Source organism: Microchirus variegatus (assembly GCF_963457635.1).
Source record: "Microchirus variegatus genome assembly, chromosome: 9".
Taxonomy (NCBI): Eukaryota; Metazoa; Chordata; class Actinopteri; order Pleuronectiformes; family Soleidae; genus Microchirus; species Microchirus variegatus.
The window spans coordinates 16,113,344-16,129,557 of NC_139810.1; the positions used below are offsets into that span (position 1 = coordinate 16,113,344).

Consider the following 16,214-nt stretch of genomic DNA (forward strand, 5'->3'; position numbering starts at 1 on the left):
TGTTTATGTCTTTAGATTTTTTAGTCCATGCCCAGTCCAATCCACTGTTGAACACTTTGAAGGTCCAATATGAGAGTTGCTATCGCAGTAATTGTGTCATAGGCTGCGATAGACGATACTGTCACTGCACAAAGCCTGTTGACTCAGCTATCAGCGGCCGATCTCCCACTCTATAGTTTTCATAGTTTGTGTATACTGTGTAGTATACACTGTGCAAGATCATTTTCAGTGAAAACATTTAGTAATGTGTGCGCTCGTTACCTGTGTTTCCAGGTTTCCTTGTAATCGTAAAATCTGTCTGGAGATGTAGTTCATCTGCAGTGCGACTGTCTGTGTTTGTTTATCAACAAAAGATACACTCTGGATTATTTATTTTGACTCGAGCATCCTGTGTGTGTGTGTGTGTGTGTGTGTGTGTGTGTGTGTGTGTGTGTGCACATGCGCATGTGTGATAGATACTGAAAGTGTGGCAATGTTTGTCTTTGCCTGATTATGCCATTTTATCTGATTGTTTGTTGTCCTTACAAAAACTTTTTTTTTTGTAATTTAAAACAAGTCAGGATTATAGACAACAATGATTGCTATGTCTAAATTCATTTATGTATTTTTTGTTGTTCCTTTTATGATTTGAGTTTAAAACACCTGGCATTAACCCTTAACAATAAGGGCACATTAATTGTCATTACTTAATGTTGTTTTAAGCATTTACTAACAGTTAATTGATGTTTTCAATAATCATTTTTATGTTATTAAGGTTAATGGATTTCTCAAGAGTTCATAAGGCTAAGGCTAAACCAGATAATAGAGGGCTTTGGAGGTTTAGAATGTATTTTTTTTTTTTACTTTGGAGGGAGCCAAGCTAATGTTTCTCTCGTAGTTTTGTCACAGGGCCCTTCCTGATTTTCCCTTGTTTTATTGCACACATGTTTTTTGTTGAATTATTATTATATTTTGTTTTATTGGTTGCATTTATTATCCTGCTCTGGCTTTCATTGGTTGCCCTGTTAGTTTATATTTGTTGTTTTGTGTTTCAGTGTTTCTACTAAACTTTTATATGGGTTTTTTTTAAGGATGGCAGACTATTGCTACTCAATTAACAATATAAATCATGAAAATCAAATTTTGTGTATACCTTAATGTTTCCGGCTACTTTTATAGTCATTTCCGTAACAGCTATGTTATTTCTAGTACCTGAACCACAATATTCATTTTATGCATGTGATATGCGTATACTCATAAATCTTAAGAATAGGCTGCAGAATATCCCGCTAAATTATTTGGCAACTCCAGACAAATCTCCCACGACCCATTTGTGGGTCCCAACCCAGTCTCTGGGAATGAATGATTGACATGAATGCTGTCATTATCATGAGGCATTTCTAACATTGGTTTCAGAAATTGCTCTGTAAATTAAGATATATATACATAATGATGAACTGTTCCTTCAAAATTCCAGTAATCGATCATGGATTTGTTGTTTGTTTGATTATTGTTATAGTTGTATTTGGCTCACATAGCTTTGACAAAAAATAAAACTGCATTCTCCTCTTTTATCAGAGCTGATCCAGAATGGCCGCCTGCTGACGCTGCCCCTAGTGGCCGGTGACCTCCAGTCCCTGGTGCCTGATGAAGATGGGAGGCATCTGTATGTGGCCATGAAAGATAACCTGCTGTCGACCAGTCTGGACGACATAACACAGAACCCACGCAAGGTCAGCAGTGGAGGACACATGCACGCACGCACATACCTTTACATACCATCTGAGGCAAGGTACGATGCAGACATACAGCAGACGTATACAAAGCACACAGTTCAATGTCAGTACATTCAGGGAATGGATATGTCAAAAGCGTGTGTTGAAGTTCCCACCTTCAAAAAGACCACAGAAACACAACTGAAAATGTGCAGTGTACATTCAAAACTTCATTTTCTGTGAACTACATTTTCTTGTCAGCTGTGGTTTTTTTTTCATATCCACATCTTAAACTGCAGGAGTAATATGAGGCTAATTGATACGATGCTTTAAAATCAGAGGCCCGTCAGCGCTGCTCATCCTGATTCAGCTGGTCTAGTTGCCATGGACCACTGTCTCCAGTGTTACCCAGTGGTGCATCTAAACATGACTAACATTTTCAGTGTGTCAGAGCCCAAACCAGCATTTTCACAAGGAAACACAACTTTTAGATGGATATGAACATGGATCTGTGTGGAAACTAGGGATCTCTCAATCCGTAAACTCAAGTATCAAAGCCGACTGGGGATTTATTGTGTCATACTGGATAGAGATTGTGATCACCCCAATTGCCTCTCCTCTGTGTACTTATACTTTCCACATGTGCTGGCTGTCAGCTACTTCAGTGAGCATGTCCTTCATGTAGGTCGGCTGTAGACTCTAGCAAGGCTCTATATTCAGAGCAGACTCATATTAGCATGTATTTCACATTACTTGTGCTGGATATAACTAGTCGTATTTTAATACAGTGATTAGTTCTGATCCACGCTGCTCTGTCTTCTCTGCCTGGTTTACTGTGCCACACATACATGCCTCAGAGGGATTTTATTTTACTGACCTTTTCTTTTAAATGGTGTACTGTGCAGCTCCTTTATCTAGGTGAATAAAACTCAGTACCAGCAGATACTCAATAGTTTCTCCGCTTGTTTCAAAAACAAGCTCAAAGATGAAGGGTTACAGGTCTTTTGACATTTTGTGCTACAGCTGTAACACAATATCCTGACAGCCAGACAGACACAGTGATGGTTTGTCAGGCCAGACGGGTTGAGTTCAGGGTCACAGCAAGGACAGTGACAGTGCCGTTTCTTCATAACTCTGCTCTGCCAGATCAAATCAATACCTTCATCCTCAGACGTACAGGCAGGCTATTACAGAGCCAAACAGGTAAGGAAGCAGACAAACAGGCAGTGGAACAGACAGACAGAGAGACAGCAGTCAAGCTGGCCCGCCACCCACTCAGCCAGGCAGTCAGCCAACAAAAGGATAGATAGTCACCGTGGAATCATAACTCAGTTCTGTGCAAGCTGTAAAGTTATATATTTGTACATACAGTATTTATAGTCTGTTTATATCGTCCCAGCTTGCATGCCGTTTTTTCTCTCATGGTGTTAAAATCACTCATGGTGCCATGTTCTCCACATTTCTGTTTATTTTCTCTGCTGCCAACATCCAGAGCTTCTTATCAGTGTTCCTCAAAGACCATGTGAAGCCCAGTTTCATCTATGTTATTGTCTCACAACCGAAAAAACCAAACACACACACTGAAGTTTACACAGTATATACACACAATCTTACTGGCTCAGTAAAAGCAGTTTTGGCACAGAGAGATGAGCATGTCCATCCCAGTTAGCGGCAGAGCGCTGAAGGTGACGCGTTTGTCATCAGTTATAATTTTCTTTGATCAGGCTAAAAGCCCTACAAGAAATTCCTTCTGTGTGAGTCGACGGCTGGAAACCCACATTAAACAAAGGGTCACTAAGGGTTTGAGTGTGTGTGGCTTTTCATTGGAGATTTGTTCATCTTTATTCATTCACACTGCTGTTATAAGTTAATTACATGACTTTTAATAGACATTTTTCCCATCCTTGACAGCCTGCATGCCTTTCACTCAGGGGTTTATTTCCATCAACCATAGTCTTTACTTGGTGAGAATCCTTTAGTGGTGGTCCATACTCCTGTCATTTGGTATCTGGAGATAAGGGGGAACATGGTCTCTAATCTAATCTGATCATCTTTGCTCCGCGCTGTTCTCTGCGGGAATGACTGCATCAGGGAACGATTACTGGCCATCCACAAATTATTTCCTGGAGGCATCAGCAATTGTTATTAATCATATTCCAAGAGCCAATGTCACATTTTCTAATTTAAAGCAAATTAATGTAAAAAAAAAACCCAAAAAACCCAACAAAAAACTTAAAAGAGTCCTTGAGAACCAGTACCTGCACTTTGTTAAAAGGTTGTCCTTTATTCTGCAGAAACTTTGCTGGTTTCCTTTTCAAAATGACGTGATCTAAAGGGAAAAGAGAGTTAATTTTAGGTCATGTGGTACATAGAGATAAGTGGGAATGATCACTTATCATATTGATTCCATCTCTGCTCCACCATTGTGGTTCCTGGGGGAATAACTGACTCAAGGAAATATTTAGATTAGTCATGTCACTGCCATCTGACACTTAAGCCTCATTTCCGTGTCTCTCCCCCTCTCTTCTCAACTTCAGTCCACTGGTGAAATTATCTATTTCCTGATTAGAGCTGAATCTCTCACCACACACACCCACACTTATACAGGCTCAAAACAAATGGATTTGATCCAGAAACAACCTGTGAATTTTATTGAGCCACAGTGATTTAAAACTGTTTTTTTTTAGTGTATGAACATGTGATACTTTGTATGCTCTATCTTTTTTGTTTCAGGACTTCCTTCAATGTTTAATTATGATATGATATGATATGATATGCCCATGAACCATACCATACCAATGCAGGAATATAAGCAACAAGACATGAGGCATCCATACATATTTTTTTTTAGCATTTTCCCTTCATAGCTAGAGTTTGTGCTCTTCTAACATAGAAGAGAAACCATCTGATTAATATCATGTCCTGTCAAGTCCAATATGAAACGTTAAAGACATTTAACAGAAAATCTGACACTAGAGCTAGAAAAGAATTGGAGAAACATGAGCTCAATGTTCTTGGTCACCAGTAAATTCCATCATGAAAATTAAGTTTCCAAAACTGCAACAGTCTCAATGTTAATCAGAAATAATCATGGAAATATACTCTTATGAATAACAGACTTGGCGTAATTAGGATACAAAGTCTTTACAGTGCTGATGCGTCAGGGTTTATCTATAAACCGAACACTCCTAACAGAGAGTCAGTTTACCACCACACCATCAACTCTAAATAGCACAAATTATATGTGAAGATGTTGACACATGTTCCATAATGCAGATTATTTATAGCCAGAGACATAAAGGACCGGCGGCATCTGCTGAATATACACTCACTGCTCACTTTATTAGGTACACTGGACAGAAGAAGCACCCACTGTGATCTTATACTTCTGCAGTCCGTCTTCTTCAAGGTGTTGTGTGTGTTCAGATGCATACTCTGTTTGTAATTAGTGGTTATTTGAGTTACTTTATATGTTCCCTCTTTTGCAAAGCATTCTTTGTAAACACTGGAGTCGAATTGGTTGGAGTGAAAATCACAGTAGATCAGCAGATTCTGAAATAATCAGAACAACCTGACTGGCACCAACAGGCATGCCATGTTCAAAATCACTTAAATCATCTTTCTTCATTTCGTCATTGGCTGGTTAGTTATTTGTATCAAATCATTCAGCTAACTTTATCAACAAGGGTCCAAACTTATTTCAGGAAATGCAGTAGAATTCATTACTGCGATGTGAATTACATCAATGTGTATAATGCTTATAAGTAACCACATTTAACTGAACACTACTGCTATATTTATATAGTTGAAGCAAAAAAGTATTCGTAATGTGTGACGGCATCAAGCGATCACTGCTTGGACAAAACCGTACCATAAACCTGATAATATTTTAAAAAGAATTGTCACGATTTGTGTTTGCGTTGACAGTAAATGTAACTGTGTGTCAACAAAGAAATGATCTAAGTCACTCTATAAAGTAACAACAGTGGTTGCATTGATGTGAACAGGGGATTGTGGCCACAACTCAAACAGTGGGTGAGATAGTTTCATGGCCTGTATCACTGCTTATTGAGCAGCTTGGCTCATAGTCAGGACGTAATGTTGTTTTTGATTTCTTCTCACTGAGGCTGCATCACTCTTTAGCTATTACATAAGAGGCATTAAAATCTCCCTCTTCACCTCCTGCCCTCTTTCTTCCAGATGAGTCATGCTCTGCTGTCTCTCTGTGCCTTGCTTCCTCGTAAAGCACCTGTCAATGCTAAAAGCTGTTTATCGGAAATGTAGCGCAAGCAATAATAAAAAAAAGTTTTAAAATCTCTCGTTTTCTTTCTCTCCCTCTTTGTTTTCTTTATCTCTCTCACTCTCTGCAGCTGTACTGGCCAGCCAGTCCGGACCGTGTCCAAGAATGTCTCATGGCTGGGAAGGATCCAGAGGTGATTATACACACAATTTCAAATACACACGCATACAGGTAGAGCAATAGCAACTTTGTCTATGAATTATGAATGAGCAGTTCTAAAGTCCCAATTGGAAGAAATGTGGATCGGTGGTTTAACTTTAGACCAAAAGAAACTTCCTGTCAATAAGCAAGACAGTTGCACGCAGAGGTGGAAAGTAACGAAATACATTTACTCAAGTTACTGTATTGAATACTTTTTTTGTGTATTTTGTATTTTTTAAGTACAATTTAAAGTCAGGATTTTGTATTTTACTGGAGTACGTATTGACTCAAGTATTGTGCTTATAAATCCTATCCGTTACTGAGTAAAAATAAATTAATAAAAATTCAGCACAATGAAGACCTACAGGGGGAAAATATACACCAGAACGAGATAAATGATGATGTGATTAGCACCAGCACTGGCGCATGAACATAGAGGGGGCTTGACAAATGTGACGTAATATCCTGTGTTGCGCCGGTTGTCATATTTCTACTACCCTCACACCCCATGCAAAGTAACTAAGTAACTTTTACTTCAAGTACATTTCAAATTAACTACTTTTTACTTCTACTTGAGTACATTTTCAGATGACTACTTTTACTTCTACTTGAGTGATATTTCATCAAAGTATTGGTACTTTTACTTGAGTACAATATTTTAGTACATTTTCCACCTCTGGTTTCACGTTAGATTGCAATCTGGAGCAAAACTAACATTTGAATGAATCTGATTGATTTTGGAACAATGAACAAACATTGGAGATGCTGGCAAGCACATCAAGATTCAGGTAAGCTACCTTTATTCAGACAACAAACGACTTGTACAGGACAAAAATGGACAGACTTTGACAGGGAAGAAAAGACAAACATATGATGCTCCCCATGGATAAGTTGGAATCAGTCAAATCCAAGATATGAGGATACATATCTTTTAAATCGTTTAAATCCGGTGGAGCTGGAGATCTCAGTGTGTGTCGTCACTGGCAGCTATGGGCAAAGATTCACACAACGTTATCTACTCTGATATATTCATGCAGGTCATTTTGATTACCTTACAGTAATTCAGTGAAACAGTGTGGCTCCTTTTAAATTTCCTGCTGATTTACACTACCGTTCAAAAGTTTGGGGTCACTTAGAAATGTCCTTATTTTTTTAAGGAAAAGCACTTTTTTTCAATGAATATAACACTAAATGAATCAGAAATACACTCTTTACATTGTTAAAGTGGTAAACGACTATTCTAGCTGAAAACGTCTGTTTTTTTATGGACAATGTACATAGGTGTAGAGGCCCATTTCCAGCAACCATCTCTCCAGTGGTTACAATGGTACATTGTGTTTGCTAATCGCGTTAGAAGGCTATTGGATGATTAGAAAACCCTTGAAAACCCTTGTGCAATTACGTTAGCACAGCTGAAAACAGTTTTGCTGGTTCTGTGACGAAAGCAAAGTTTGAAGGGCAAAATTATTATTTTGAATAAAAATCATTATTTCTAATCTTGTCAATGTCTTGACTTTATTTTCTATTCATTTTGCAACTCTTTTGATGAATAAAAGTGTGACTTTTAATGGAAAACTCAAAATAATTGTATAGGTGACCCCAACCTTTTGCACAGTAGTCTAAATTAAACCTATCCAACCTAGCATACCTTAAAAAAAGTCATAATAATACTCATACGTACATCCTCCATTAAGTTGTGTTTGTCTGTGTCTTTCTTTCTCTGACCAGTTGGAGTGCGCCAACTTCCTGCGAGTTCTGCAGCCTTTTAACCAGACTCACCTGTATGTGTGCGGCACCGGCGCCTTCAACCCACGCTGTGCTTTCATAGCGACCAGCATCTTCCAACGGGTATATTCTCCAAACACACTCTTTTATAATAATTTCATGCTGATTTTTTGTATAAAATGCAAAAAAAATAAAGGTCTGGTGTTTATTGGCAGAAATATAGCATACATTAGTACCTATAATTATTTTTTGTAGCCTTAGAATATGTACTGTAGGCAGGAGTCTTGCTTTACAGAGGGAGCCGTCTTGTGAAGCCATGTTTCTACAGCAGCCTGAGTTGAACTAATCAACCATGAGCATGTGTTTCGCATTTTGTAGCAGAGGCTTACCGTGCATGATGAAGGAGAACAGCGTCCGCTTTGGTATTCAAAGGCTACCGTAGTTCAAAAGCTTGAACAAATCATACAGGCGCTCTAGATGTGATGTTTGTGGCTCAAAGCAAATAATATATTTTATACATAATGGTTTTTATAACCTACTGCATACATAAATATAACATAAGTGCTGTAAGGTTTTCAGTGAGTGTAAATGCTTGCTTGTAAACAAGTCACTTGCAAGCTATTGCCAAGCTTTCTCAGATGTATGACAATGTAAACACATACAAACCAAACTGAAACAACTGAAGTAAATATAATGATTAAGAAGAGAAAGTGAAGTTGACTCCAGAGCACACTGATGTTCCTGCCACCCACTCTTCTGTGTGTGTGTTCTGCCTTCCAGCTCCAGCCCCCATTCCCAGGCCTATCAGCAGCTGAAATATCATATGTGTGGTGTCTGCCCCTATTCCCACATATCTACCATGGTTTACCCTGTGCCATCTGTCTGTTATATACACGGTGTCCCTTTTGTCTTTGAGGCTGCTATCAGCAGGACAACTGGACACTGTAGATTTTTTATTTGACATTTTATGTCAAGCACAATAAAAATGCAATTATGGTGTGTCACACTTGTACCGCACAGATAAATGGATAACGTGGCCTCATCGAGACACATGTGGGCTATCTGTGTGTCAGGCGTCAGTCAATGGTGTTAAATACTTCTGCTATGAGGACACATTTTGATTCAAGCCTATCTCTGAGGACTTTTTGACCTTGTGAGGATGTTTTTTTTTGCAACTTTTGCAAAAGGCTTTTTGAGTTCAGACCTGGATTTAGGGTTAGGGTTGGAATTGGGTTTAGGTTAGAGTGAGGTTAAGGTTTAGGATTAGAGATAGGCATCTGGTTGTGATGGTCAAGGTTAGGGTAAGAGGCGAAGAAATTATGTCTATGAGTGACCTCACTAAGAATGTGTATGTGTGTGAACTGACACTAATTCCATGAAAGCGTGTGTGAGATCGGAGCAGAGGTTCACAGAAACTGGTGGTGGTGTCTGTTTGTCAGATTGGCCTTCACACATTTTAAAATCCCTCCACTTAGCCTGATTACCCTCGGTCCACTGCCATGTGAGAGAGAGGAAGAGGGAAAGAGATTATGCTGTTGGTCGGTCGGTTCAGTTGTTTGAAAATGTTTTTCTGCTCATTTGACAGAATCGTTGGACAAACAAAATAATCCACAGTATGTATTTAAGAAATTCGAGTCACAACCCCCTTTTCAGCTGATTTCTGTCCTTGTTTCCGTTGACAGTCAGAGCACCAGACTCTCTCCTACGGCCAGACAGAATGTGGGAAGGGGAAATGTCCGTATGATCCATTCCAGAAAACAGCCTCCGCTGTTGTTGGTAAGTTGACCTCCTGTTTCCTGATATCAGTGTACATCACTGGAATATGTTGTGGTTGTAAGTAAGGTGTGGATGTTTGTACATTCCAGTTTCTCATGAGAAAATCTGAGATCTGAATGTGTGTCACTTCAAAGTTTAGTATCTGAGTATGAAAGCTATCTTTTTCCTGAAATTCAAATTGTCGAAAACTTTTTCCTCTGCGTTTTGACTTAACTAAATGTTTGTTATTCTGTGAAGATGGAGAGCTGTATGCTGGAATAACCTCAGACTTCATGAGCAGGGACTCTGCCTTCTTCCGTAGTCTTGGCACTCGTCATGTCATCCGCACTGAGCAGTATGACTCCACCTGGCTGCAGAGTAAGTGAAAGGAAAAATATACAGAAACAAAAGAAGGTTGTAAAAAATCTTCATCATTTTCTTCATGATTTTTGAAATGGCTGGTGCTATCAAACCTGGGATTATTGTGAATACTTCCCAGAAAACATGGCCTTACACATGGTTTTTTGTCTTGATATGTCTAGTTTACAGTGTGTTTCTTTTCACATGTCACTCATGGCGTGTTTCAACTAAAATGCTTGCAGTCAAGCAAAAATGAACAGCTCAGATTGATTACGTAAAGAAAGTCAAATTCTTTATTGTTACCAACCCTCAGTTTTCTTGAATATGCTGACCTAAACAGATTATCTTATGCTCAAATCCAGCATCTCCTGAACCATGTCCTACAGCTCCAGTTGGTGTTTTATCAGGCAAATGTTTTGACGTCTGCTACTGATAATAACAAGATACATGTTGATGTTCTCTGCTATACCAAAAGTCAATTGTACCTCAATCATCCCTTTGCTCTATCTCCACATTCTTACACATGCATGTTACGTGCCTATCAGCTGAGATGGACAACATTACAGTTGATTTATATTTTACCCCTGTGTGTGTTTGCGCGCCTGTGCGCATCTCTCTCTCCCTCTTGCTAGATGCCCAGTTTGTGCGGGTAGCGCCGCTGTCTGAAACTGATAACCCAGAGGATGATAAGGTCTACGTGTTCTTCACTGAGCGCGCTCAGGAAGCAGAAGGGTCTGCTGGGAAGGTGCTCTACTCCAGGGTGGCACGTGTGTGCAAGGTATGAGGCAGAGAGTTTGTTAGAGAGAGACGTGGTTCATGTGTTTGTGTTATATCTATATCAGAAATTGTTTGCATGTGTTTACAAAAATGTTTGCCTGGACAGGTAGAGTTTGCACATGCTGGTCAATGTGTGTTTGTACATATGCCTGCTGAGGTGTGTTTTTTCGTAAAAATGTAAATTGGTTGTTGTATCCAGCATGCTTGGATAGATAAGTCGGAGTTTTAGGCACTGTATATTTTCTGCTCCACTGTGATACCCTGTGAATGTTTGTACTATATGACTCTTTATGTGGCTCCATCTCCCTAAGGTTCACATTTAGAACTAGAAAAGCACTCGGAGAACGCAGACCTCCGCCAAGGCAGCTCAGTGTCTACAAACAGGGTATCCGTGGCGTCTTAAAAAGTCTAAAATCCAATCATTTGAATTTAAGGCCTCAAAATGTCTTCAATTCTCCTAAAATCTCATAAAAGGTCTTAAATACAATTTTGAAAGGTCTTAAAAATCTATTAACGTTACTTTGATTTAAAAAAAAAAAAAAAAAAAAAAAAAATGTTTCTATATTTGAGGAGGCGATAAGATAACTACAACACGGAACTTAAGTAGGCCACCTGTGCTGCCCGGTGAGAATTTATCGAGCACCGCAAGCTAGTGTGCTGTGCGTGCGCAGCGTTGTGTTTCAGCTTAGCATAGCAGCGGAGAAAACTTAATGAAAGCCCACAGCTAAGCCAAATTCCGAGGTTCAAAGATTTGTGGCTCCAATTTTCTACAAAATGTCTTTTGTACTTTTTGCCAGTATGGATTTGAAATGGGTCTTAAATTGTATTCAATATGATCTTAAAAAGTCTTAAAAAGTCTTAAATTTGACTTGTTGAAACCTGCAGAGACCCTGTACAAAATACACCCTGCCGGTGCACCTGGGTCAGTTAGAGAGTGTTGTAATTAGTCAAAGCGTCTACGGATCACGCCCAAAATGTAATCACTTGTTCCTGGTCCCCGGACATTTCCTGAAAATTTTATTCAAATCCATCTGTGACTTTTCAAGTTATGTTGCTAAATGACAGACAGACATACATACAAACAAATTCTGGCGAAAATATATACATCCTTGGCAGAGGTCAACAACAATACAAAGAACATGGATGAGAGACCCATCTTTACACATTATAATATTGTTCTTTTTTCACTATTCAATAGAATGACATTGGAGGCCAGAGGAGTTTGGTGAATAAGTGGAGCACCTTCCAGAAAGCGCGTATGGTGTGTTCAGTCCCTGGACCAGATGGTCTGGAGACACACTTCAACCAACTGCGTAAGTACACACACGAGCATCACATGACAAAGGCATTTCATTCACCACAAAAGTAATCACATCCAACAGGCCTCAACCACTCGTCTCATCAACATCTGTAGCTCTACCACAAAACACTTAATAAACAAAGAACAGAGCAGAGTTCAGAATCTGAGCCTGTGTGTGCCTGTACTTGTATTTGTTATATCTTTAGGACCTTATCTGGCATAAACCCTGACATTGTCAGAACTTATTGCTAAGATTTGACTTATGGTTATGGTTAAGGCTTTGGTTAGGCTGTCCAAATGAAGCCAATGCAGTGTCCTAAGAGGAATAGCTGCTCAAATGTGTATGTGTGTGCTTGTGTGTGAGGTTTATGAGGAGCAGAAACTTGTGGTTTGAATATTTTGAGGTAACACAGAGACTGAAGAATCTTAGAAGTGCTCAGCCACAGCCTCAGTCTCTGAGTGTCTATGTCTGCATCTGTGTCTGTATGGCTCCACTGTTACCACGGAGATCAACAGCTCTGATGGTCACCTTGGGTTCCTCTTCATGCCTCAGCCTTGGTAACCACAGCAACTGGCCCCAGCCTTAACATTCTGTTGCTGAGGTTTTGTTCAATATCAAGGACTGTGTGTGTGTGTTTGTGCGTGTGTGCGCGTGTGTGCGCGTGTGCATGTGTTGTGAATTATGGTCTGTTAGCCTCTATCTAACTGTGCTATGTCTGTTTGTCAATCATATCTTTAGATGAATTACTCTACACTCTTGATCATCACACACTTTATAAACATTATTTTACTTGAAAAAGTGCCTTGAGATATTTTTTTCAAAGGTGATCTCACACCCTTGATAATTAACATGTTATTGTATATGTATGAAGGTGAATGAATGTATGAAGATTTCTGTTGTAGGTTGTAGATATAGCCTCATCAGGACCTTTAACTGATGAACTCGTATGATGATTGTTGTTCTTTATCTAAATGCTGACACAGTTCATTTAAACTTGTTTTGTTGCAGACTTCTAGTCTATTCTTGATTAATATTGATTAAAACTGTTAGAATGACAATAGGAGGAGGTCATGCACATTCTGTGAAAACCTCGCTTTGTTGTTGTTCTGACTGAGCTCTTGTGGGAGCAACGTCTGAGCAGACCAGCACTGCATACCATTACCTGTGATAGAGAGAATAAAGGTTTTTGTTCAGCTGTTCTTCATCGATTAAGTCTCATCACTCGAACTGTTGTGAATTGATCCAAAAATTGGGATGAGGTGGCTAAGGCTGACCTTCACATAGGCTGAGGGTGATATTCTCGCAAAAATATTCTGGCTCAAAGCTTTAAGGTTTTGCAGACTGGAGTTATGAGATGTGACATTTTCATCAGGATGGAGTCACTCATGGTTTTCCAAATGTGTTGCTTCATGTCGTGGTTTCAGATGATTCAGAAGAAAAACATTTCTTCTTTGAGATGGCACCAACAAATTCATAAACCATATTCATAAACTAAACTAATCAAAACAAACAAAACCTTAAACGAAAGACCATTCAGCTGCTGAAGACGCACTGATAGAGGAACTTAACGAGTATCATCCAAATTGTGGACCGGTGTAATCTTTTCGCCTGGATTACTATACAAATACTTGGGCTTGGACTCGTGACTTAACAAGTTCTACAGTTCTAAATTGGGGGTTTTACAGTCCTTATCAGTTCAGAATACACCACTGACGGTTGATATGGGTGTCCTATGTTAGATGAACTTGACAGGAGAAACACCTCACTAGTGTCTTTGGTGTCCTCAACACATTTGGTCATGAAAAACACTGGACTTTGTCCATTACTGGTCACTGAGGGTAATGGGTGACTTGCTCCAAACCACATTTGGGGTTCATGCTGTTGTGCAACCATTGAAAAACAGAAAGAGCTTTGTGGAGACGGGACTTGTTTTTGTAAACTTTAGTCTTTCAGAATAAACAGCATGACTCCTCTTAGCTGAACACACACAGAGCTGTTAACGCACATTCTCAAGCTTCAGCCTGTCTGAGTACACGGGACAGTTCTGACTTGTCGGGAGCGTAAACATTTCTGGCCAGCATGCCCGTGGCCACATTTTACAAATCTGATAAGGGTGCATACAAATTTGTTTGTGAACTCTCTTTAGCAGAACACACACTCATTCACACAAACCCATATACAGGAGATTAATCCATCAGGTTAAGAATGCTGTCAGTGTTGTGTTTATGCCATGCTCTGTCACACAGAAACACTACACATCCAGTAAACCCTTTACACTGTGCGGGTCCCTTGAAACTGCAAAGCAGTGGATCCCACCAGGCTGTGTGTGTCTGTGTGTGTGAGAGAGTCCTTATGGAGACCAAAACCTGGTCCTGAAGAAGCAGAACCTCGTTTCTGAGGATATGTTTAAGTTTAGTCAGGCATTAACAGGTTATGTTAAGTTCAGTGATAACAGTTTTTTTAGGCTGTCCAAATGAATAGAGGTCAATGCAGTGTCCTAAGAAGAATATCTGCTCAAAACTGTGTGTGGTTGTGTGTCTTTGTGTGTATTCTGTAAATTCACAAAACTGCACAAAGGTATTTAGGTTCAGGTGTAGGTTTAGCTTTGACTATGTTGCTGTTTTAACAGGTGAAACAAATGTGGGACATATCCAATTTAAACTGCACAGACAACCATAGATGTCACAACTTGACAACCAGTTTTAAGTAAACCCTTTACACAAGAACTCTTAATTCATGCATTGCAATATTTTCAAACCAAACATAGGTAATCCCAGTAGGCGTGGGAGATAAAATGATGAGAAAGATCATTACAGTACAGTTGTCCTCCGTTGCAAGATCATACAAGTGTAATGCTCATGCAACAAGCAGATTCTGCCCTTAAAGAAATGTTTTTTAAGAAACAATTTGTGTTCCAGTACTCATTTAAATTCAATTATCAATTTTGACATTTTTGTTAACATTTATCGCCATATCAAGCAGCAATCGCTTAATATTTCTTTACTAAAGGTGAGGTGTGCACATCTCTCTGTTTACACAGTGGGTGTGTGTAATCAGGTCATCAGGTCAATTCAGGTGTTCCTGTGTCAAGTTTACATGTTATGATCTCAGGGTACAGCCTTGTGTGTGGTGACCTCTTCCTCTTTCTGTGCTTAACAAACGCTGTGTTGGGTTGTTAAATATGGAGAACTTGCGTGGCTTTTTGATTTCAACAACACTTGTTTTGATCAGAGCATCGGGTGCATGATTGCTTCATGGAGTGACTCATGGGAGAGACTCGCTTTGAAGTTATTGTTCAGGAACTTTTGGGTCGTGTTCATACAGCGAGCTGTTAATGTGTCTGGCTCTAGTTATCGATGTCGCTTGTGTAAAGTTGTACACCAAGCTTCGTCGACCACAATTAAGAGGCGAGTGGAAGTGATTCATCTTCATCTGGAGAGAAGTTCAACACTTGGAGGAAGGGTTCTCTGCTGTTTACTGCTGCTGTGCATTGTGGTCATAGTTGTTGTTGTGGGTGGGCATGCTTTGAGGTTTTAGAGTGGGAAACAACAGCGCTCTGTGGCTGGACTCTGTATTAAGACTCTGGAGCCAATTTTTGGGGGCTTTTTTTTATCATATTTTTTTTCTGTGTGCGTGAGGCTCAGTGTTCCAGACATAAGACAATACCCATATACAGTACTTGTTGTCACATTGTGTACTAGTGTTGGAAAAGAAGGGACGGTGGGGGGGGAAAAAAGTGTATTCACTCATATGGTGTCAACCACAAATACTTCGATCAACAGAGCATAAGACGGCAAAGGAAGTTGAGGGGATAAAGGATTCATATTGTGCTGTTACAGAATAGATGGAGAGATTTAAGAATAACAAAAGTAACACCCTGATGAGACCAGGTTTTTCTTTGTAGAAAGAAACCTTTTTCACTGCCTTAAGACAGCAATTCACTTGACCACACCTTTTAAGACAAATTGAATATTGGGCATTCTTTTTTGTTTGAGAAAACAACTGTATCAGTCTTGCACGTTGCATATGCAGTGAATACACTACAACCACAGCTTATGGAGATACTGTCCTGAAGAGTCAACGTACCAATTGTTAAGGTTGATAATGGCCAAATCATTTGGAGGTGGTTTGAGAACTCACTTTTCCACATTCCTGAGCTCC

At 39.5% G+C, this 16,214-nt stretch overlaps 1 protein-coding gene across 1 annotated transcript in view; it reads left to right on the plus strand.

Annotated features, from left to right (window-relative positions):
- The window catches only part of sema3h (sema domain, immunoglobulin domain (Ig), short basic domain, secreted, (semaphorin) 3H), a gene marked incomplete at both ends in the record, with an annotated part of 51,697 nt that overhangs the window by 18,785 nt on the left and 16,698 nt on the right, over positions 1–16,214 (plus strand). Inside the window, 7 exons of the mRNA XM_083895330.1 lie at positions 1,558–1,712; positions 6,065–6,127; positions 7,864–7,983; positions 9,543–9,636; positions 9,874–9,993; positions 10,608–10,753; positions 11,951–12,065. Of these exons, the coding sequence (XP_083751456.1) occupies positions 1,558–1,712; positions 6,065–6,127; positions 7,864–7,983; positions 9,543–9,636; positions 9,874–9,993; positions 10,608–10,753; positions 11,951–12,065 (813 nt within the window). The remainder of the gene's footprint in view (positions 1–1,557; positions 1,713–6,064; positions 6,128–7,863; positions 7,984–9,542; positions 9,637–9,873; positions 9,994–10,607; positions 10,754–11,950; positions 12,066–16,214) is intronic.